The sequence below is a fragment of the Pogoniulus pusillus genome, chromosome 9 (assembly GCF_015220805.1).
Source record: "Pogoniulus pusillus isolate bPogPus1 chromosome 9, bPogPus1.pri, whole genome shotgun sequence".
NCBI lineage: Eukaryota > Metazoa > Chordata > Aves > Piciformes > Lybiidae > Pogoniulus > Pogoniulus pusillus.
The window spans coordinates 38369969-38394286 of NC_087272.1; the positions used below are offsets into that span (position 1 = coordinate 38369969).

Genomic DNA, 24318 nt, shown 5'->3' on the forward strand with positions numbered 1-24318 from the left:
TCATTGCCTTTGTCTCTCAAAGTAGAGGTGAGCCCATCTGAGACTTCTGTATGCTGCTGCTCAGTGCTGGACAGAAGTGACCCCAACCTTCAACAGAAGCCTTTTTATAGAATCATAGAAGGGTTGGAAGGGAGCTCAGAGCTCAGCTCCTCCACCCTCCTCACCATGCCTAGGGACACCTCTCAACTAGACTCAGCTGCTCAAGGCCTCATCCAACCTGGCTTTGAACACCTCCAGTCAGGAGGCAGCCACAGCCTCCCTGGGCAGCCTATTCCAGAGTCTCACCACCCTTGTGCTGAAGAACTTCTTGCTCAGCTCCACTCTCACCCTGCTCTGCCTCAGCTCTAAAGCATTCCCCCTTGGGCTGTCTCTAGAGCCCCTGATGCAAAGTCCCTCTGCAGCCTTCCTGCAGGCTGCCTTCAGCTCCTGGCAGGCAGCTCTAGTCCATTCTAAGTGAGCTCTGCAGAGCTGCTCCAATGCTCTGAACCAAGAGGTGTTAGAATGCTCAGAACCAAGGCAAACCCACAAGCTGCTCTTCCACTGCTGAGCTGACCTGAACAAGAGAGCTGTGCTCAGGTGCTAACAGTGTTTAGTGACAGCCATCTGGAGTGACAGCTGAACCAGCAACCTCATGCCACAGCTACCCTTCACCATCCCATCCCTCTTCTCCTCTGACTGGCCAGGAAGGAACCTGGTTCCCACAGGCCCATAATTACATGCTGGAAGCAGCCAGCCCAGAGCAAACACCTCAGCTTCAAACCATTCCCCCTTGGCCTGTCTCTAGACACCCTCAGGAATAGTCCTTCTGCAGCCTTCCTGCAGGATCCCTTCAGCTCTTGGCAGGCAGCTCTAAGGTCCCCCTGGAGTTTTCTGCAGTCTGAACAGCCTTAACTCCCACCAGGCAGTCAGCCAAGGCTAACTCACCTCAAGCAGCAGTAAGAAAACCACCTAATACAGCTCACTTTTGTGCACACAAGTCTGATGTGCACAGACTTGTCCTCTTCCAGAAGAAATGCTTGCAGGAGAGTATCAGTGGTGCTTTAACAGCTTTCTCCAGTGAGGGCTGGGTTTGCAGACCATATTGAAGAAGAAAGACTCTGCACTCCCACAAAATGTGTGGGTTTTACCCCCTTGCTCCTGAAACACCTCAGCAAATACTGCACAGCCTCTTTCAGCTTTGCAGTGTCTAGCCTGGAAACATAAGTAGGTTAATACACACTGAGCCTGGTCCTAATTTAAAGAAGCTGAAAACATAAGATCCAGCCCCTAAAAGTGATCCCAAACAGCATGGGGGCATCTGTGAGCAGATGACTCAGAGCTGACTTTGTCACCCTTCCAAAAGCTTGCTCTGGAATGAACAGGCTGCCCATTTACATGCTGTCACCAGGAAGCAATTTCCTCCAGGTGTCTGACTCGTTCTTTGTCTCTTCACTCAAAGCTGCCCTGCTTCTAAGCATACCACCCACACTGCTGAGAACCCTCATTCCATTCTGCTCCCCATGCACCTTCAACACAACTGCTACAGGATTAAGCATATGCCCTTGTCAGCCTAGTGCTCAGAAAGAGCCTGGTAGGATCAGCAGGGCAAATGAGGGGATTCTGCCCCTTGGCTCTGCTCTCCTCACACCCCACCTGGAGTCCTCTGTGCAGTTCTGGGGCCCCCAGCACAAGCAGGACATGGAAGTGTTGGAGCCAGTGCAAAGGAGGCCACCAAGATGCTGAGAGGGCTGCAGCAGCTCTGCTGTGAGCACAGGCTGAGAGAGTTGGGGCTGTGCAGGCTGGAGAGGAGAAGGCTTGGAGGAGACCTTGGAGTGGCCTTGCAGGATCTGAAGGGGGCTGCAGGAGGGCTGGGGAGGGACTATTGACAAGGTCTTGTGATGGCAGGAGGAGGAGGAATTGGTTTAAACTGGAAGAAGGGAGATTGAAAGTGGATGTGAGGAAGAAGTTGTTTGCAGTGAGGGTGGTGAGACACTGGCACAGGTTGCCCAGGGAGGTTGTGGAGCACAGAATCCCCCAATGTGATCTTTGATCACATTGGGGGATTCTGTGCTCCACAACCTCCCTGGAGGTGTTCAATGCCAGGTTGGTGAGGCCTTGAGCAACCTGTTCTAGTGGGAAGTGTCCCTGCCTATGTTGTGGGAGCTGGAACAAGATGAGCTTTGAGGTCCTTTCCAACCTAAACCACTCTATGATTCTATGATTTTAAGACTGTGCTCACCAAAGCTAAGAAGTGCAGCACTTGAGCTGTAGTGCACTGATCATCCCTACCTCCAGGGTGCCTGTAGCACTCCCACCTCACAGATTTCCTATACTGGCAGCTGCCCTTAATGTTTGTTTCTGCCAGGCTCCACAAAATACTACACCCTGTTGCCAGCTCTTGGGCACTGCTGTCTGCCCCACCATGCTGTGAAACACCAATGAATTTGTGCACCTCTGGGAACTTATGAAACCTGCTCTGGTTATTTCCTGCATAATATCAACTCCACAGACATTAAAATGTTAATATTTAAACACCTGAATGCACTCAAAGCAATCAACAAATCTAAGCTCAGCATCTCAGGATCACAGATCTCAGGATGGTAGAGGTTGGAAGAGACCTCTGCAGACCTTTGAGTCCAAACTCTCTACCAAAGCAGGAGCAGAGAATCCAGTGCAGGTCACTGCCCATCCAAGCAGGGCTTGAAAGTCTCCAGAGAAGGAGACTCCACAACCTCCCTGGGCAGCCTCTTCCAGTGCTCTGTCACCCTTACAGCCAAGAAGTTCTTCCTCATGTTGAGGTGGATCTTCCTGTGCTGCAGTTTCCATCTATTGCCTCTTGTTCTATCCCAGGGCACAAGTGAGCAGAGACTGTCCCTGTCCCTTCCTTCCTGACCCCCAGCCCTCAGATATTTATAGACATCAATCAGATGTCCCCTCAGCCTTCTCCTCTCCAAACTAAACAGCCCCAGGGCTCTCAGCCTTTGCTTCTAAAGCAGTGCTCCAGTCCCTTCATCATTCTTTTAGCCCTCTGTTGGACTCTCTCAAGCAGGTCTCCATCCCTCTTGAACTGAGGAGCCCAGAACTGGATGCAATATTCCAGCTGGGGAACAGAGCAGAGGGAGAGGAGCAGAGGGTGAGGAGAACCTCCCTAGATCTACTAGACACATCCTTCTTAATGCCTCCCAAGCTACCACCTGATCAATGTGACCACATTGTCCCAACCTTTATTCTGCTCTCCTGATGGATGCGGGAATGTCTAAGAGGATCCCAGCTCCACACTCACCATTCTCCTTTCGTAACCTTGATATGAACTTCTTCGGTGGAATAACTCCAACTTTCTTCTTCTGAGTTGCAATGCTGTGGAAAAGATCTGCCAGGCAAGTCAAGAGGTTTTCCTTCTTTTTCTGTTGGGCCTTGTATGACAAAACATTCTCCCGAAAGGGCCGGCAGAAGTACAGCGCCTGCAGCACCGAGTTGCAGTAGCAGGTGTTCCCAAACTGCAAAGGCAAAACCACTTCAAACCCAGAATAAAACTAACTGCTTCATTCCACTTCTTGTTTCCTTGCCCCTCTCCCACACCAGCCATTTCACCATGCATTTTCCACAAGACTCCCCCCTGCGATGCTTTACGTTCGGTAGGGCACAAAGCAAAGGCTCCCCCTTGCTAGAAAGGTATTGGCTGTAGTGACTCTCATCACTGGGCTGGCTGAGGAGCAGTGTGGGCAGCAGGACAAGGGAGGTTCTTGTGCCCACCCCTGTGCTCAGCACTGCTCAGGCCAGCCCTGGAGTGCTGTGTCCAGTTGTGGGCTCCTGAATTGCAGAGAGCTGTTGAGGTGCTGGAAGGTGTCCAGAGAAGGGCAGCAAGGCTGGGGAGGGGCCTGGAGCACAGCCCTGTGAGGAGAGGCTGAGGGAGCTGGGGGGGTGCAGCCTGCAGCAGAGGAGGCTCAGGGCAGAGCTCATTGCTGCCTGCAGCTGCCTGCAGGGAGGCTGTAGCCAGGTGGGGTTGGGCTCTGCTGCCAGGCAGCCAGCAACAGAAGAAGGGGACAGAGTCTGAAGCTGTGGCAGGGCAGGTCTAGGCTGGATGTTAGGGGAAGTTGTTGTCAGAGAGAGTGATTGGCATTGGAATGGGCTGCCCAGGGAGGTGGTGGTGTCACCATCCCTGGAGGTGTTTAAAAGGAGGCTGGATGAGACACTTAGTGCCATGGTCTGGTTGGTTGGGCAGGGCTGGGTGCTAGGTTGGACTGGCTGATCTCAGAGGTCTTTTCCAACCTGGTTAATTCTGTGATTTCATTTTCTTTATATAGCCTTGCTCTGCTCAGTAGCAGACTGGAAACAATCACTGTGTCTGTTTCATTCATACAGCAACAAAGCAGTGGCTCAGCACACTCCCCATGCCTTCTCTGCTTAGTCAGGTAAAAAAAGCCCCAGACTCTCTTGGAGTACAGTGCAGACTCAAGTACTTAAGCCTGTACAGTGAGCAGTGATTTTCCATCACTTCCTCCCCCACATTTCAGAGCTAAAATAGACTTTCAGCTTTAAGTGTTAAGTTCTAATCCCTGGAAACATTCTCAGAACAGTAAATTGTTTTTTTTTTCCTGGAGGAATATGGAGCTGTCTTTAAACACAGACACAGTTCTGCAACCAACTTTGCCTGAAATTGAAATGTAATAATAGAATCATAGAATCAGGCAGGTTGGAAGAGAGCTCCAAGCTCAGACAGCCCAACCAAGCACCCAGCCCTGCCCAACCAACCAGACCATGGCACTAAGTGCCCCAGCCAGGCTTGGCTTCAACACCTCCAGGCACAGCAACTCCACCACCTCCCTGGGCAGCCCATTCCAATGCCAATCACTCTCTCTGGACACCTTCCAGCACCTCAACAGCTCTCTGCAATTCAGGAGCCCACAACTGAACACAGCACTCCAGGGCTGGCCTGAGCAGTGCTGAGCACAGGGGCACAAGAACCTCCCTTGTCCTGCTGCCCACACTGCTCCTGAGCCAGCCCAGGATGCCATTGGCTCTGCTGCCCACCTGGGCACTGCTGCCTCCTCTTCAGCTCCTCTCTGCCACCACCCCCAGCTCCCTCTCTGCCTGCCTGCTCTCAGCCACTCTGGCCCCAGCCTGTAGTGCTGCTTGGGGTTGTTGTGGCCAAAGTGCAGGACCCTGCACTTGGCCTTGTTCAGTCTCATCCCATAAGCAGCCCTCTTGTTTGTTTTAATAAGAGAGAATCCTACCTTAGAGCAAAGGAAGAAACTGAAAATTGAGCAATATCAGAAGCAGAGCTCTGTATCTAAGTGGTACTTACATTGACCAATCCAAAGTAGTGTTCATTGATTGGAAACTGCTCTGGGCCAATGTCTTTTTCCAGAGCAGAGGCATTGGTGCCCTACATAAAAGAAAGAATTAATTATTTAGAATATTAAGATTCTACAATAAAATTATGGATGATATCAAGACAGAAAGTCACAAAATCATAGAATCAGTCAGGGTAGGAAGGGACCACAAGGATCATCTATCCCTAAGCCTCCAGCCATGCCCAGGGACACCCTACCCTAGAGCAGGCTGCACACAGCCTCAGCCAGCCTGGCCTCAAACACCTCCAGCCATGGGGCCTCAACCACCTCCCTGGGCAACCCCTGCCAGCCTCTCACCACTCTCCTGCTCAACAACTTCCTCCTCACCTCCAGCCTCACTCTCCCCACCTCCAGCTTTGCTCCATTCCCCCCACTCCTGCCACTCCCTCACACCCTCAAAAGTCCCTCCCCAGCTTTTTTTGGAGCCTCCTTCAGATGCTGGAAGGCCACAAGAAGGTCCCCTGGGAGCCTGCTCTGCTCCAGCCTGCACAGCCCCAACTCTTTCAGTCTGTGCTCACAGCAGAGCTGCTGCAGCCTCTCAGCATCCTACTGGATGTCACATTTTCCTTTCAGCTACAGCTAGCCAACTGCCTGTGTCTTGCTGATGGGTGAGCAAAACTGTCACATGAGCCAACAAGAATACTGAAGTGGTGGAGTCATAGAATCAGTCATAGAGTCACAGAGTCATAGAATCATGGAGTCATAGAATCATAGAGTCATAGAGTCATAGAGTCACAGAGTCATAGAGTCACAGAGTCACAGAGTCATAGAGTCATAGAGTCACAGAATCATAGAGTCATAGAGTCATAGAGTCACAGAGTCATAGAGTCATAGAGTCACAGAATCATAGAGTCATAGAGTCATAGAGTCACAGAGTCATAGAGTCACAGAGTCACAGAGTCATAGAGTCATAGAGTCACAGAATCATAGAGTCATAGAGTCATAGAGTCACAGAGTCATAGAATCATAGAGTCACAGAATCATAGAGTCATAGAATCAGTCAAACCTGGAAGAGATCACAAGGATCAGCCAGTTCCAACCCTCCTGCCATGGGCAGGGACACCTCACACTAGATCAGCCTGTCTAGAGCCTCATCCAGCCTGGCCTTGAACACCTCCAGGGATGAGGCTTCCACCACCTCCCTGGGCAACCCCTTCCATGCTCTCACCACTCTCATGCTGAAGAACTTCTTCCTAACAACCAGTCTGAGTCTACCCATTTCTAGTTTGGTTCCATCCCCCCCAGTCCTGTCACTACCTGACACCCTACAAAGTCCTTCCCCAGCTTTCTGGTAGCCCCCTTAAGATACTTAAAGGCCACAATAAGGTCACCTAAGAGCCTTCTCCTCTGCAGACTGAACAGCCCCAACTCCTTCAGTCTCTCCTCAGAGGAGAGGTGCTAATTTGGTCTACAGGACTAGGGGGAATGGAGCAAGGCTGGAGGTGGGGAGATTCAGATTGGACACGAGGAGGAAGGTGTTCAGCATGAGGGTGGTGAGAGGCTGGCAGGGGTTGCCCAGGGAGCTGATTGAGGCCCCATGGCTGGAGGTGTTTGAGGCCAGGCTGGCTGAGGCTGTGTGCAGCCTGCTCTAGGGTAGGGTGTCTGTCCCTGGGCATGGCAGGGGGGTTGGAACTGGCTGCTCCTTGTGGTCCCTTCCATCCCTGCCTGATTCTATGATTCTGTTTTGTGGTGTTGATGAACCCTGATGCCTCTGAAGCTTTATCTGAACACAATCAGTGTTCAGCCCTTACAGAATGGCAAAGACATAGCACAGAGTTGGAAACACATCCAAGCAGGGGTCAGTTCAGGCTAAGCCAAGATTTCACTCCCAGCATCATTCCAAACCCATTCTGGCCATATGACCTATATTTTTGTCCTCCTGTTATTTTGCCCTAGGCCTTCCAAGGGAGCAGTCTGTCAGTTTTCAGCTGCAATGTCTGATAATGTTGCTAAGAGCTTATTTTGTGCTTTTGCATCACATGAAACAGATTAAGTAAAACCAAAACCAAACAAAACCCTCCTGCTCCTTTGCACTTCACAGGTAAACAGACTAACAGTGCAGGGGGGGAGGGGGAAAGATGCCAGGTTAGGATGTTAAATCACCTGTAGTGAAATAACTTCAACATCATTATTCTGCAGAGGGGAAGAAAGGGAACAGAGCCAATGTGAAAGACACTGCAAACAGGAGACAGCAAATCAGACTTAACTTTGCAGTGTGACAGAGCTATAAACCCTGGCACTGACTTTCTAGATGTGTTGCTTAATGTAAAGTAAAGGAGTAAAGCAATTAGGGCATTTCAAGAGTCACCTGTGGGAAACCACTATTAACTAAACACCACCAGATCCACAGAAAGAGGATGGATAGCCATCAGTGGATACAGGACAACAGATGACTTGTCCAGGAGAGGGAAGGGAAGGGAAGGGAAGGGAAGGGAAGGGAAGGGAAGGGAAGGGAAGGGAAGGGAAGGGAAGGGAAGGGAAGGGAAGGGAAGGGAAGGGAAGGGAAGGGAAGGGAAGGGAAGGGAAGGGAAGGGAAGGGAAATGAAAAGGAAAAGGAAATGAAAAGGAAAAGGAAATGAAAAGGAAAAGGAAATGAAAAGGAAAAGGAAATGAAAAGGAAAAGGGGGAAGGAAAAGGGAAGAAAAGGAAAGGGAAGAAAAGGAAAGGGAAGAAAAGGAAAGGGAAGAAAAGGAAAGGGAAGAAAAGGAAAGGGGAAAAGGAAAGGGGAAAAGGAAAGGGGAAAAGGAAAGGGGAAAAGGAAAGGGGAAAAGGAAAGGGGAAAAGGAAAGGGGAAAAGGAAAGGGGAAAAGGAAAGGGGAAAAGGAAAGGGGAAAAGGAAAGGGGAAAATTAAAGGAAGGGGGAAAGGAAAAGGAAAAGAAAGGGGAAAAGGAAAAGGAAAGGAATGGAAAGGGGAAAAGGAAAAGGAAAAGAAAGGGGGAAAGGAAAAGGAAAAGAAAGGGGAAAAGGAAAAGAAAGGGGAAAAGGAAAAGAAAGGGGAAAAGAAAAAGGAAAAGGAAAAGGAAGGGGGAAGGGAAAAGGAAAGGAATGGAAAGGGGAAAAGGAAAAGAAAGGGGGAAAGGAAAGGGGAAAAGGAAAGGGAAAGGAGGGGGAAAGGAAAGGGAAAGGAGGGGGAAAGGAAAGGGAAAGGAGGGGGAAAGGAAAGGGAAAGGAGGGGGAAAGGAAAGGGAAAGGAGGGGGAAAGGAAAGGGAAAGGAAAGGGAAAGGAAAGGGAAAGGAAAGGGAAAGGAAAGGGAAAGGAAAGGGAAAGGAAAGGGAAAGGAAAGGGAAAGGAAAGGGAAAGGAAAGGGAAAGGAAAGGGAAAGGAAAGGGAAAAGGGGAAAGGAAAATAAAGGAAAATGAAAAAGGGAAAGGAAAAAGAAAAAGAAAAAAAAGAAAAAAAGGAAAGGGGAAAGGCAAGACAGAAGGGGAGGGGAGGGGAGGGAGAGGGAGAAGGAGAGGGAGAGGGAGAGGAGATAGAAACACAAAAAAACAAACCCAAACCAACTCAAAATCCACATTAAAAAATCATTTTGCAAACAAGAATTTTAACAAATATATGTAGAATGAGAGCCCAGTGAAGGAAGGATAGGGCTGGGTGATGTGCTGCACTGGATGATCTTGGAGGTCTCTTTCAACTTGGTTGATTCAAGCACAGCTCCAGGCTGGGTGGAGAATGGCTGAGAGCAGCCCTGAGGAACAGGCCCTGGGGGTCTGGGCTGGTGAAAAGCTCCACAGGAGCCTGCAGTGTGAGTGCAGCCCAGACACAACCCTGTGCTGGCTGCAGCAAGAGCAGTGTGGGCACAGGGCAAGGGAGGGGATTCTGCCCCTTGGCTCTGCTCTCCTCACACCCCACCTGCAGTCCTGGGGGCAGTTCTGCAGCCCCCAGCACAAGCAGGACATGGAAGTGTTGGAGCCAGTGCAGAGGAGGCCACCAAGATGCTGAGAGGCTGCAGCAGCTCTGCTGTGAGCACAGGCTGAGAGAGTTGGGGCTGTGCAGCCTGGAGAGGAGAAGGCTTGGAGGAGACCTTGGAGTGGCCTTGCAGGATCTGAAGGGGGCTGCAGGAGTGCTGGGGAGGGACTATTGACAAGGTCTTGTGATGGCAGGAGGAGGAGGAATGGGTTTGAACTGGCAGAGGGCAGATTGGAGCTGGAGGGTAGGAAGAAGCTCTTTGCAGTGAGGGTGGTGAGACACTGGCACAGGTTGCCCAGGGAGGTTGTGGATTCTCTCTCTCTGGAGGTGTTCAAGGCCAGGTTGGATGAGGTTCTAGTTGGAGGTGTCCCTGTCTATGTCAGGGGGTCTGGAGGTGTTCAAGGCCAGTTTGGATGAGGCCTTGAGCAACCTGTTTTTGTGGGAGGTGTCCCTGCCTATGCTGGGGGGGGCTGGAACTGGATAATCTTGAGGTCCCTTCCAACCTAAACCATTCTATGCTTCTAAGGTGGCTGGTCCACAGTGAAGGGCTTCAGATCATACACAGCTCTGATCTAATTTCCCTTCCCACTCCCCCTTAATATTCATGGAAAGTGAGAACACTGCACTAGAAATAGAGTTGTTTCCTGAAGGGAGAAGCTGGAGACAAACTAAAGGTGATGGCTGGGCTGGTAGAAGAGAAATGAGACCCAAAATAGAAATGGCTGCAGGGCCAGGCAGCCTCACTTTCAGGATTTTGGAAGGCACAGCATATGGGAGGGAAGGGAGAAAGCAGATAAAGAAATCTCTAGAAGGCCTCCTGGCCAGCAAATGGCAGTGGTGGGTCACAGTATCACAGTATCACCAAGGTTGGAAGAGACCTCATAGATCATAGAATCCTAGAATCCTAGAATCAAGCAGGTTGGAAGAGACCTCCAAGCTCATCCAGTCCAACCTAGCACCCAGCCCTATCCAGTCAACCAGACCATGGCACTAAGTACCTCAGCCAGGCTTTGCTTGAAGACCCCCAGGCACGGTGCCTCCACCACCTCCCTGGGCAGCCCATTCCAATGCCAATCACTCTCTCTGCCAACAACTTCTCCTAACATCCAGCCTAGACCTACCCTGGCACAACTTGAGACTGTGTCCCCTTGTTCTATTGCTGGTTGCCTGGGAGAAGAGGCCACCCCCCCACCTGGCTACAATGCCCCTTCAGGTAGTTGTAGACAGTAATAAGATCACCCCTGAGCCTCCTCTCCAGGCTAAACAGGCCCAGCTCCCTCAACCTCTCCTCATAGGATTTGTGCTCCAGGCCCCTCCCCAGCTTTGTTGCCCTTCTCTGGACATGTTCCAGCACCTCAACATCTTTCTTGAATTGAGGGGCCCCGAACTGGACACAGCACTCATGGTGTGGCCTGAGCAGTGCTGAGTACAGGGGCAGAATGACCTCCCTTGTCCTGCTGGCCACACTGTTCCTGATGCAGGCCAGGATGCCATTGGCTTTCTTGGCCACCTGGGCACACTGCTGGCTCATCTTCAGCCTGCTATCTATCAGCACCCCCAGGTCCCTTTCAGTCATTAAACCCTTTAGCACAGAGCTCAAGGCTAGATCATGGCACCAGTGCCACGTCCAATCCTGCCTTGAACAGCTCCAGGATAAGTCAAAAGAGAGGAAATGACTGTAAATCAAATCCAACCTTAGCTGCAGAAGCAACCCAAAGAAAAGGAGAGTCAAAGCAGAGTGAGCCATAGCAGCCCATGCAGGGCCTATGTAACTGCTCTCAGCTGGCACAGCACCTGTCCTCACTGGGGGACTTGAGCTAGCCCTCAGGGCAACCTCAGCTTGCAGAGAGGTATAAAACAAGCCAGCTAACCTTCAGGCTCATGGATCTTCAATGTCAAAGCTGAAAAGATTCTGGGAGTTTTCAAGTCCCACCAGATGGTTGAACTGCCTCTGGGAAAGAACAGCTCCATGGACTAGCATAGAATCATGGAATGGTTTAGGTTGGAAGGGACCTCAAAGCTCATCCAGTTCCAAGCCCCTGCCACAGGCAGGGACACCTCCCACTAGAACAGGTTGCTCAAGGCCTTATTCTCCCTCTCCAGGGAGGTTGTGGATCACAGAGCCATAGAATTAAATTTCAGAGGACAGACTTTGTTGTCCTAGGGCAGTTTAGATGCAGCTACTACCAGGCTGTTGATTGTGACATCTTGGAGGTCTCTTCCAACCTGCTTGATTCTATGATTCTATTTCCTCTAAATGCAGCAGCTTGTACCCAGACTACAGCATCTAAGGGACACAAACTGTAAACCACTCCTGTATTCAGGAATTGTCCTCTGGGCCAAGAACTGGCTGGGCCCAGAGAGTGGTGGTGAATGGTGCCACATCCAGCTGGCACTGGTGCTGTGCCCCAGGGATCAGTGCTGGGCACAGTCCTGTTCAACATCTTTTTTGATGATGTGGAGCAGGAGATTGAGTGCAGCATCAGTGAGTTTGCAGATGGCACCAAGCTAGGAGCAGGTGTTGATCTGCTTGAAGGTAGGAGAGCCCTGCAGAGGGACCTGGCCAGGCTGGATGGGTGGGCAGGGGCCAATGGGATGAGAGTGAACAAGGCCAAGTGCAGGGTTCTGCACTTTGGCCACAACAACCCCAAGCAGCACTACAAAGATCACATTGGGGGTTTCTGTGCTCCACAACCTCCCTGGAGGTGTTCCAGGGCAGGCTGGAGGAGACCTTGAGCGACCTGTTCTAGTTGTAGGTTTCCCTGCCTATGTTGGAGAGGTTGCAACTGGCTGAGCTTTGAGGTCCCTTCCAACCTAAACCACTCTATGACTCTATGACAATTAGACCTTCATGTCTCTGGTTTTCATACTCATGCTGAAATGATGCACCCTTGAGACTATGCTTCTAAAATTGCCCTGCTTGAACTGCCTGCAACTAATCTTTTCAGAGGTAAAATTTTTCCTTTAGCAATCTAACTACACCTGCAGGTGGTAGTGCCTTAAAAATCCACACTGCAAGTTGTGCTAAACTCACTCAGCTACACTGGATCTGATTTTCTCCTTCAGGATACGGAAGCAGTTGGAGAAACACGAACTTAGTCAAGAAAGGATTACTGATATCTATGTTGCATTCTGACAAGCATCTCAGGAACAATTCCTCCCTCTGTCTCTCTTCCTGCTACCTCTCTTCCACCCAAGAAAATCATCCTTTTGTTTGCTTGGCAAAACTGAAAGAAAAGAAAATACTTCTGGGAACATTTCCAAGTGGAACAGAAGCTGCAAAAGGTAAAAAGAAGACTTTCCTCTCCCCCACCCTGTTTCTTACTGTGTTCAAACAGGTTAAAAACCTTAGAAGATGACATTTAAGGAGTAATATACAGGAAAATACTTTTCATTACTTAATATTTATGCACCTATTTCTTAGTCCACAGATTTTAAGCAGGTCATTTCTTCAAGCACTGTGTTAGAGCAGGAAAGAAGTCTGGGAATGAACACCTCTGTCTGGTAGATGCCCTACATCAAACTGGCAATCCAGTTCTGGAGCCCCCATTACAAGAAGGATGTGGATGTGCTGGAGAGTGTCCAGAGCAGGGCCAGGAGGATGCTGAGAGGCTGCAGCAGCTCTGCTGTGAGCACAGCCTGAAAGAGTTGGGGCTGTGCAGGCTGGAGCAGAGCAGGCTCCCAGGGGACCTTCTTGTGGCCTTCCAGCATCTGAAGGGGGCTCCAAAAAAGCTGGGGAGGGACTTTTGAGGCTGTGAGGGAGTGGCAGGAGTGGGGGGAATGGAGCAAAGGTGGAGGTGGGGAGAGTGAGGCTGGAGGTGAGGAGGAAGTTGTTGAGCAGGAGAGTGGTGAGAGGCTGGCAGGGGTTGCCCAGGGAGGTGGTTGAGGCCCCATGGCTGGAGGTGTTTGAGGCCAGGCTGGCTGAGGCTGTGTGCAGCCTGCTCTAGGGTAGGGTGTCCCTGGGCATGGCAGGGGGCTGGAACTGGCTGCTCCTTGTGGTCCCTTCCTACCCTGCCTGATTCTATGATTCTATATTTGTGTGAAAATCCCCAAAGCTTGTAGATTTCTGGAAACCTCAGCTTGTTTTCCTGGAAGAACTTCCAGTCCCTGTGGGTTATCCAGAAAAGCCTAATGTGACCAGCTCAACTCTAAAAGCACAGTGCAGAGATCCCAAGGAATATGCAGATTTAAAACATCATCATCATCATCATCATCAAAATAACTTCACCTTCTCTCACAGTACAGGTCCCACAAACTAGAACTGCTTCAAACTGTGCCCTTGTTTGGCTTCTCTGCTTGAAGCTCTAGGTCCTCCCTTCAGTGTCTCCATTTCTTGGCTGTTACTTTAGCAGTATGAACATGCACACCACTAGAACAACCTCATCAGCTGTGCTGTGAATCTCTTCAGTCTGCAGGACTGCAAACAAGTGTCTGAAGCATGAGGAAAGACATTATGGATTTCCTAATATTTCACCTCAATCCCAAAGTCTGACAACCCCCTTGGAGCAGCCAGCTCCTCTCCATGCAGACCTCTCCTTGGAGCAGCCAGCTCCTCTCCATGCAGACCTCTCCTTGGAGCAGCCAGCTCCCCTCCATGCAGATCTCTCCTTGGAGCAGCCAGCTCCTCTCCATGCAGATCTCTCCTTGGAGCAGCCAGCTCCCCTCCATGCAGATCTCTCCTTGGAGCAGCCAGCTCCCCTCCATGCAAACCTCTCCTTGGAGCAGCCAGCTCCTCTCCATGCAGACCTCTCCTTGGAGCAGCCAGCTCCCCTCCATGCAGATCTCTCCTTGGAGCAGCCAGCTCCCCTCCATGTAGATCTCTCCTTGGAGCAGCCAGCTCCCCTCCATGCAGATCTCTCCTTGGAGCAGCCAGCTCCCCTCCATGCAAACCTCTCCTTGGAGCAGCCAGCTCCTCTCCATGCAGACCTCTCCTTGGAGCAGCCAGCTCCCCTCCATGCAGATCTCTCCTTGGAGCAGCCAGCTCCCCTCCATGTAGATCTCTCCTTGGAGCAGCCAGCTCCTCTCCATGCAGATCTCTCCTTGGAGCAGCCAGCTCCCCTCCATGCAAACCTCTCCTTGGAGCAGCCAGCTCCTCTCCATGCAGATCTCTCCTTGGAGCAGCCAGCTCCTCTCCATGCAGATCTCTCCTTGGAGCAGCCAGCTCCTCTCCATGCAGACCTCTCCTTGGAGCAGCCAGCTCCTCTCCATGCAGACCTCTCCTTGGAGCAGACAGCTCCACTCCATTCAGATCTCTCCTACACCACTAGAACAACCTCAGTCACTTGTGTTGTGAATCTGTTCAGCCTTCAGGCCTGCAAACAAGTGTCTGAAGCATGCAGAAAGACATTATGGAGCTCCTAATACTTCACCTCAATCCCAGAGTCTGACAACCTCCTTGGAGCAGCCAGCTCCCCTCCATGCAGATCTCTCCTTGGAGCAGTCAGCTCCTCTCCATGCAGACCTCTCCTTGGAGCAGCCAGCTCCCCTCCATGCAGATCTCTCCTACACAGTCTGCAGGGCATCCCATCCACCATTCATCAGCAGCAAAAAGCAAAGCATGCTCCAGAAAAAAAAACAGCAGAGTGTGCCCAGGCTATCTCCCCAGTCCTGTACTGCTCCCTCACAACCTCTCTCTGCAGTATCCCTGGCCCAGTGGCCCACAGGACTGGAAATAATTAACAATGAAAAGCTGAGGAAGCCACTCACTGTTGGTCAAGAAAGGAAAGCACCCAGATGACTTCAGCCCAGGTCTGGATTTTGTCTTACAGCTCTTAAACCTCAGATCCAGCCCTCCCACTCCAAATGTCAGAGCAGGTGTTTCACAGGCAGGACTGGGAATTGAGCCAGAGCTACACGTGGGATGGACACCCCTGTCTTCTGGCTGGAAACAAAAGAGCAAGCCCACTGAAGTGGAAGAGTGGACAGGTGGAAGTGGAGCAGGTTCACAATCCACACTTCCTTGCTCACGTCACTGCTGCCGACCCAGAGGAGCCAGGCCTCTAGGATTCTGCCTGCTGTGTGGCTCTGGAGGTAGGCTCTGTTCTCTAGGGCAGATGAATGCTGTGTGTGGCATCACCAGCACAAAGTATGAAGGAAAGCTGGCAGCTGCAGGTAGCTGTTCTTGAAGAACCTGGCAGCACAAGCCCTGTGAGGAGAGGCTGAGGGAGCTGGGGGTGTGCAGCCTGCAGCAGAGGAGGCTCAGGGCAGAGCTCACTGCTGTCTACGATCACCTGAAGGGAGCCTTGCTCTAAACTTCCCTTCTGGTCTTTCCTACTGATGTTTCAGTTTGCAGTTTGGTTATGGGCTGTCTGTCCTCTGCTGTGTGGGGTGAATGAGGGGAAAAAGAGAGAGAGAGAGAGAGAGAGAGAGAGAAAGAAAGAAAAAGAGAAAGAAAAAGAAAAGTCTCAAGCTGTGCCAGGGCAGGTCTAGGCTGGATGTTAGGGGAAGCTGTTGGCAGAGAGAGTGATTGGCATTGGAATGGGCTGCCCAGGGAGGTGGTGGAGTGGCCATGGCTGGAGGTGTTGAAGCCAAGCCTGGCTGGGGCACTTAGTGCCATGGTCTGGTTGGTTGGGCAGGGCTGGGTGCTAGGTTGGGCTGGCTGAGCTTGGAGCTCTCTTCCAGCCTGCTTGATTCTGTGATTCTGTGTGGTGGGAAAATACAGATAAGCCAGAGATAGGTTTCTCTTCTCTTTGCATTGGGGTGCTTAGCAACACCCTGTTTGACAAGTTTATTGCTGCCTCACAGTATCATAGAACCAAGCAGGTTGGAAGAGAGCTCCAAGCTCAGCCAGCCCAACCTAGCACCCAGCCCTGGCCAAGCAACCAGACCATGGCACCAAGTGCCCCAGCCAGGCTTGGCTGCAACACCTCCAGGGACAGCAACTCCAACTCCACCACCTCCCTGGGAGACAGACAGCACTTACAGACAAACTTTGAGCTGTCCTTTCCCCCTTCAAGAAGTTTCAAAACTCTAAACCAAAATAGCTGCTCCGAGTTTGTTAGGATGAAAATGAGAGCCAAGCACAACGCAGGAAGTGCCCTTCCAACAGTTCCTGAGATGGAAAGTGGCAAAGTCAGGATGTAACAAACAAAAATATCAGTTTCCTTATTCCTTCTTAATTGCCTAGTCCCATCTGGAGACAGAGGAAGGATGCAAGGGTGCCTAACGAACAGCAGTCCCCTTCGAGTGGCACTTGGGGCAAGCCAAACCCTGAGAGCTCTAAAGCCAAGACTTGCTAGCACAGGTAGCCAGCATTGGCATCCAAAAGTGTATTACCAGGCAACCAAACACCCTGCCCTTCTGAGGGAAGCTCCTGGCCCCGGGGGACCACAGGATCATAGAATCATAGAATCAAGCAGGTTGGAAGAGACCTCCAAGCTCAGCCAGTCCAACCTAGCACCCAGCCCTATCCAGCCAACCAGACCATGGCACTAAGTGCCTCATCCAGGCTTTGCTTGAAGACCCCCAGGGACGGTGCCTCCACCACCTCCCTGGGCAGCCCATTCCAATGCCAATCACTCTCTCTGTGAAGAACTTCTTCCTAACATCCAGCCTAGACCTACCCTGGCACAACTTGAGACTGTGTCCCCTTGTTCTATTGCTGGTTGCCTGGGAGAAGAGGCCACCCCCCACCTGGCTACAATGCCCCTTCAGGATACCTCCATGAGAGGGTTAAAGGGGGTCGCTGACTTAACGTGCATTCAGAGCCCAACTTCGGGGTCCTTTAGAAGCGCTACTAGGGCAGGAGGAAGGAGGAAGAGCAGGAGGAAGGGCGGGTTAAGGCTCCGTCCGAGACGCGTACCGGTAGGGACCAGCTCTCCCCTGGAGGGCCCCGCATCAGCTCAGCATCTCCCTCCCTCCCTCCCTGGCCCACTCCCGGGCTGCTCCGGGTGAGCTCCTCGGGACACCGCCGCTCTCCGGCAGCCGACTCCATCTCACAGGCACGGCTCGCCGCCGGGGGCAGGGATGCGGCGGCCTCCTGCGCCTGGCCCCCTCCGGGGGAGCCGCCTGCCCCGGCTGCCCTCCGCCGGCCGCAGCAGGGCCTGCCCGCGGAGGGGCTGCTGTGCCGCCCCCGCCCCGCCGGCACTCACCATATTACAGATGGAGGCGATGTTTCTGACAGTCATGAGGCTAAAGGTTGCAGCGATCCCGCACCGCCATCTTTACGAGGTGAAAACAGCCCCGCTCATGGTGGGAAGCGCGCAGGGAGGCAGAGGCGGCGGCGGCGGCTCCGGGGCTGCAATAAAAGCAAGAGGAGGGGGCGGCTCAGGCACCTCTCTGGCCCGCAGAGCAGCGAGCAGCACGGAGCTTCTGCCCTCCCCCCGGCGGGCCGGTGAGCGGGGCTTCAGCGGCGCGGGCAGGGCAGCCGCATCGCCGCTCCGTCCGCCCCTGCCGCTGGCACGGTGCGCAGGGCCCCGGGCGCCCGCGGGAGCGCTCAGCCGCGCCTCTGCGCCAGCCGGCACCGCGCTGAGCTCTCCCTTCCTCCGCCTCCTCCTCCTCCTCCTCCGCCAGCGGCTGCCTCCGCCGCTCGCCGCTCCATCGCAGCGCCGCGCCCGCTGCTCCGCTCTGACAGCGCCGGCGAAGGGAAGGGAAGGGAAGGGAAGGTCAGAGGCGGTGACCGGTGCGGGGCACCCCGGCGGGCCCGGCCGGGTGGCTGCCGCCGCAGCCAATGCGCTGCTGCGGGGAGGAGGAGGAGGAGGGGGCGCGGGGCCTGCCGCCGCCTCCCGGCTCGCAGCGGCCTGGAACGGACGCTCCGGGGGAAGCGGAGGTGACTGCAACACCGGGCCTGGAGTGGCGACGGGGCTGAGGAACTCGAGGGTCGGTGTACGTGAATCATGGGGGCAGGCTGCAGGGCAGGAAGACAGATCCCGGGCAGGACAGCAGCGCTGCACTTGGGAACATGCTCTCCACCCCGACTGGAGGCACGCAGGACCCCAGGCACTGGCAAACCCCCGGAGCAGCAGGCGGGGATGGAATTTACTGCCCACGGCAGGCTCATCGCGTTGCCATTCATGCAGAGCGCATTAATCCTCCCAAATGCAGTGCTGGGTCCATGCCCAAGCCATGCACCTTAGTGCCAAAGTGCCTCCTCACAAGAGTACAGCACATAGCACCTACACAACACCTAATGCAGTCAGCTCAGTTCCTCAAGTGGAGACCCACGGCCTTCTCCTAGGCAGAGCAGGGCTGATGCTATTAAACTGACACACACACAGTAACAGGCACGGGACTGTTTAACAGCCAGCTTGAGGCATCACAGCACAGAACCGAGAGTAGCAAAAGCAGAGTTCATAGAATCAACCAGGTTGGAAGAGACCTCCAAGATCATCCAGTCTAACCTATCACCCAGCCCTAACCAATCAACTAGACCATGGCACTAAAGCCTCGCTTTAGAATTGCCTTTTTCATCAGGAGATGCTTTTCTTCAGCAGAAGCTTAAGGCCTATTTATTGTTCCTCTGCCATGCTGAGGAAATCATTACAATGAAGAGAGAGAGCTGCTAGCAATTCTGCAGGCACCCCTGTTCCTCAGCACCTGGGAGCACGGCACACTCAGGTCACCCACTTCAGGATAGAATAGAATCAGTCAGGGTTGGGAGGGACCAAAAGGATCACAGAATCATAGAAGCAGTCAGGGTTGGAAGGGACCAAAAGGATCACAGAATCATAGAAGCAGTCAGGGTTGGAAGGGACCACAAGCATCATAGAATCAGTCAGGGTTGGAAGGGACCACAAGGATCATAGAATCATAGAAGCAGTCAGGGTTGGAAGGGACCACAAGGATCATAGAATCATAGAAGCAGTCAGGGTTGGAAGGGACCACAAGCATCATAGAATCATAGAAGCAGTCAGGGTTGGAAGGGACCAAAAGGATCATAGAATCATAGAAGCAGTCAGGGCTGGAAGGGACCACAAGGATCAGCCAGTTCCAACCCCCCTGCCATGCCCAGGGACACCTCACACTAGATCAGGCTGCCCACAGCCTCTTCCAGCCTGGCCTTAAACACCTCCAGGGATGAGGCTTCCACCACCTCCCTGGGCAACCCCTGCCAGGCTCTCACCACGCTCATGCTGAACAACTTCTTCCTAACATCCAGGCTGAATCTCCCCATTTCTAGCTTGGTTCCATTCCCCCCAGCCCTATCACTCCCTGACAGCCTCAAAAGTCCTTCCCCAGCTTTCTTTTAGCCCACCCTTAAGATACTGCAAGGCCACAATAAGGTCACCTAAGAGCCTTCTCCTCTCCAGCCTGAACGGCCCCAACTCCTTCAGTCTCTCCTCATAGGAGAGGTGCTAATTTGGTCTACAGAGCCTGATCCCACAGGCTTTATTTAGAGGAAATAGTCTGAGGTCAGGGGTTTTATTTCAAGAGAAGATCTATGATTATCAATAAAAATCTGGCATCACAGTAGCATTTAAAGATAAATTCCTATCCTGTGAACACTGTCAAGCCTCAATCCAGCTCCTCACGGACAAGAAACGGTATCAAATCTAGCAAGAGTTGGCATCCTGTTGACAGATGCAGCAAAGAAACTCGACATGGAGTTGTCACATAGGCAGAACTTTCTTTCCTCAGGAAGCAAGGCTAGTGATATTATCGTAGAATCAACCAGGTGGGAAGAGAGCTCCAAGCTCAGCCAGCCCAACCTAGCACCCAGCCCTGCCCAACCAACCAGACCATGGCACTAAGTGCCCCAGCCAGGCTTGACTTCAACACCTCCAGGTATTTCAAACACAGGATGGAGGAAGATTTCTGGGCATTATGGAGTGAAGGTTGTCAAGGTTTCAAACTGCTTTGTAGATCATAGAATCACAGAACGAATTAGGTTGGGAAAGACCTTCAAGATCACTGAGTCCAACCTATGGAATCCACAAATCACTATGCAAAAGAGGCATCAAATAATGTAAGACTGAGTAAAAAGAATGATGCTTGGTATCATTCTGATACTTACATTATATGTGAAGTCAGTGCCAAGGGTTTAATTTGTTCAAGCTCTGAGGACTGGCTGAGATGCAGTATCACAGGTTTTATCAACATAACAAAAGGAAAAGGGAGACAACTGGAGGTGTCGTTTCAGGACCAATCACCTCCTGCCTCAGTTTTGAGCCAACTAAGGCCTGGTTAGTTTCCAGTGCATTTCTGAGTAGCCTACAGAGGAATGGTATTTAAGTTCAGAAACCATTTGTTCTGGAAGCCTGAGTGTGCACTCTTTGCTGCAGCCTATTTATTCTGCTTTACTGTACTCATTGAAAATGCCTGAAACAGAGGAATGGGTTCATAGAATCACAGATTCATAGAACTATCAAATCACAGAATTAAGCAGGTTGGAAGAGAGCTCCAAGCTCAGCCAGCCCAACCTAGCACCCAGCCCTGCCCAACCAACCAGACCATGGCACTAAGTGCCCCAGCCAGGCTTGGCTGCAACACCTCCAGCCACAGCCACTCCACCACCTCCCTGGGCAGCCCATTCCAATGCCAATCACTCTCTCTGCCAGGAACTTCCTCCTCACATCCAGCCTAGACCTCCCCTGGCACAACTTGAGACTGTGTTTCATAGAATCACAGAATCAGTCAGGGTTGGAAGGGACCACAAGGAGCAGCCAGTGCCAACCCCCCTGCCATGCCCAGGGACACCCTACCCTAGAGCAGGCTGCACACAGCCTCAGCCAGCCTGGCCTCAAACACCTCCAGCCATGGGGCCTCAACCACCTCCCTGGGAAACCCATTCTAGTTCTCACCACTCTCACAGGGGAGAACTTCCTCCTTATGTCCAGTCTGATGCTCCCCACCTCCAGCTTTGCTCCATTCCCCCTTGTTCTGTTGCTGGCTGCCTGGCAGAAGAGACTGACCTCTACCTGGCTACAACCTCCCTTCAGTACTAAAAAGTTTATTTCTGTAGCTTTTTGGAGATAAAAGAAAGTGCTAAGAAAAGCAACAAATGCTTAGCTGCAAACATTGCAGGAACTGTACAAATAAAGAACGGTGAACAATTGTTTCCACTCTGAAGCACTGCCCTATCCCTTCATAACAAACAACTAAGCCTGTGTTTCTTCTGAGGGCTAGACAAAGAGGAGGAAAACAAAGGACTATTGATAACTTTAAGAGTGCTTATATAATTTCTGTTCAAAGGTCAAAAAAAAGAATGCCTCTTGCATTGAATTTTACATCAGCCTGGGTCTCATCTGGTTATACACTTCAACGTTTTGATTTCACCACATAAAAGAAGAACCTACTGCAGATATCCTCTCTGGCTAGCAGAGACTTGGACTTTGACAGCATTTCCCACCTAACATTCTCACAGTCCTTTGCAAACAGTCACTCTGCCTTGTCAGGTTATTGGGTGGCAAGTTAAGAGCAGCTTCTTTTATGCAGACAGAGATCAGGCAGCAGAAATTTATCAGCTGGTCCAAAGCTACACAACAAAGTTGGTAGCCAAGTTGGGACCTGAATATTTGCTCACTCTGTGCTGTGAAGAGGATCTTGCACTTCCACTCCAGAAATCTTGGACAATTCCACAGAGGGATCATTTATGGTTTTCTTGTCATAAACTCTGGTCTAGAAATGGGTAATCATCAGTCAGATCTGCTGAACAAGTGTTTGAGTTTAGGATACATTTCCAGGCAATTAAGAGTATTTTAACAGAAATGGCAGTTAAACTACACAGCACTGCTCAGGCCAGCCCTGGAGTGCTGTGTCCAGTTGTGGGCTCCTGAATTGCAGAGAGATGCTGAGGTGCTGGAAGGTGTGGAGAGAAGGGCAGCAAGGCTGGGGAGGGGCCTGGAGCAGAGCCCTGTGAGGAGAGGCTGAGGGAGCTGGGGGGGGTGCAGCCTGCAGCAGAGGAGGCTCAGGGCAGAGCTCATTGCTGCCTGCAGCTGCCTGCAGGGAGGCTGTAGCCAGGTGGGGTTGGGCTCTGCTGCCAGGCAGCCAGGGACAGAAGAAGGGGACAGAGGCTGAAGCTGTGGCAGGGAAAATATAGGAAATATGTAGGCACAAGCTTGAGGACTAAGGATTTTCCATGAAGCTTGGCCCCCTTCTGCAGAACAGATTGGGAGTTTTAGTACAATGCCAAATGCCAGCTTGCAGTCCATGGGCTGAGGCTCTAAGGTCCACAGAAGCTGCTCTACTCACACACCTGAAATTCCAATGGTAAGAGCAAGTTGTCCATAAGAAATTCATGGCACAGAAAATCTGGGGAGTCTGCCAGGGTCTCCAGTGTCTGAAGGGGGCCTACAAAAAAGCTGGAGAGAGACTTTTTAGGCTCTCAGGAAGTGACAGGACTGGGGGGAATGAAGCAAAGCTGGAGGTGGGGAGAGTCAGCCTGGACATGAGGAGGAAGCTATTCAGCATGAGAGTGGTAAGAGGCTGGAATGGGTTGCCCAGGGAGGTGGCTGAGATCCCATGGCTGGGGGTGTTTCAGGCCAGGCTGGATGAGGCTGTGTGCAGCCTGCTCTAGGGTAGGGTGTCCCTGGGCATGGCAGGGGGCTTGGAACTAGCTGCTCCTTGTGGTCCCTTCCAACCCTGCCTGATTCTGTGATTCTCTTAGCCTAAAAAAAGATTCCCCAGGTGGAGTAACTCTTCTTTGATACTGTCAGCTTCAAAGCAACTCCTACCTAAGATTCTCATAGTCTCTGAGCAACTCTTTCTCTTGATTTAAAATATGGTAAAGCTTTACCTTTAGAATCCTAAAAAGTCATCCTGGCACCTACCAAATATGAAGCAGAGAAAAGAAAACTTTGCATTAAGTGAATCTAATTATCATGCCTATCTCTGCTGATGCAAACATGGCAGACAGGGAAGAGCACCTCTTCCTTACTGCTGTTTTTGCAAGAGGAAAACAAAACCCATTTACCACATCTGACTTAGTTGCTGGTTATATTGGCCAGACACCAGATCTGAAAGCCCAGGGACAATATGACAGATGCAAAGCCACTCAAGTCAGATACACCAAAAGCAGACTGCATAGATAAAAAAGGTTCTATAATGACAATCATTGCACAGTCTATGAAGATGCTATTTGGGCCTCAGCAGTCAGTTTGATGCTTGGTAATGGCCTAGAGCTGTGATTAGCCCAAACATCTCACTCTTGCCTTATTCCTTCTGCTTTTGTTCTAAAAGAAATTGTATTAGGAGCTTTGAACTGTGGCAATAAGAGAACCACTGATTATTGCTCCATCAGTTTATAGAATATTTCTCCCAGGCAACCAGCAACAGAGCAAGAGGACACAGTCTCAAGCTGTAGACTTTGAGATTAAATTAGTGCATACCATAAAGAGAGACTTGCCTGATTAAAGCATCCCTCCTCAAGGCTTCAACAGCTGAGTTCAGATCATCACAGGAGCTTTAAAAAGCCCAACAGTAGTCCACAAAACAGCCAAGACACTCAGTTAACTTCAAAATGAAGGTCTGCAGATATCCTCCTCAATTGCAGAGAGCTGTTGAGGTGCTGGAAGGTGTGGAGAGAAGGGCAGCAAGGCTGGGGAGGGGCCTGGAGCAGAGCCCTGTGAGGAGAGGCTGAGGGAGCTGGGGGGGTGCAGCCTGCAGCAGAGGAGGCTCAGGGCAGAGCTCATTGCTGCCTGCAGCTGCCTGGAGGGAGGCTGTAGCCAGGTGGGGTTGGGCTCTGCTGCCAGGCAGCCAGGGACAGAAGAAGGGGACAGAGTCTGAAGCTGTGCCAGGGGAGGTCTAGGCTGGATGTGAGGAGGAAGTTCCCGGCAGAGAGAGTGATTGGCATTGGAATGGGCTGCCCAGGGAGGTGGTGGAGTGGCTGTGGCTGGAGGTGTTGCAGCCAAGCCTGGCTGGGGCACTTAGTGCCATGGTCTGGTTGGTTGGGCAGGGCTGGGTGCTAGGTTGGGCTGGCTGAGCTTGGAGCTCTCTTCCAACCTACTTGAGTCCGATTCTGTGATTCTATGATTCATAGACTCAAGTACCTGAAAGGAGGTTGTAGCCAGGCAGGGGTTGGTCTCTTCTTCCAGGCACCCATTAATAGAATAAGAGGACACAGCCTCAAACTGCCAGGGCAGGATCAGGCTAGATGTTAGGATGAAGATATTCACAGCAAGAGTGGTTGGCATTGGAAT

At 51.7% G+C, this 24318-nt stretch overlaps 1 protein-coding gene across 4 annotated transcripts in view; it reads right to left on the minus strand.

Annotated features, from left to right (window-relative positions):
* USP46 (ubiquitin specific peptidase 46) overlaps nucleotides 1-24318 on the minus strand; it is a 38277-nt gene that overhangs the window by 13008 nt on the left and 951 nt on the right. For 2 of the 4 annotated variants that reach the window (XM_064149275.1, XM_064149276.1), the window contains exons 2-4: nucleotides 17335-17480; nucleotides 5285-5365; nucleotides 3263-3476 (exon numbers count right to left, since the gene is read on the minus strand). In XM_064149275.1, coding sequence (XP_064005345.1) covers nucleotides 3263-3476; nucleotides 5285-5365; nucleotides 17335-17370 — 331 coding nt within the window. In that variant the 5' untranslated portion in view covers nucleotides 17371-17480. Of the gene's footprint in view, nucleotides 1-3262; nucleotides 3477-5284; nucleotides 5366-17334; nucleotides 17678-24318 lie in introns of those variants that run through there. The other 2 variants (XM_064149277.1, XM_064149274.1) reach the window with 2 other exon arrangements.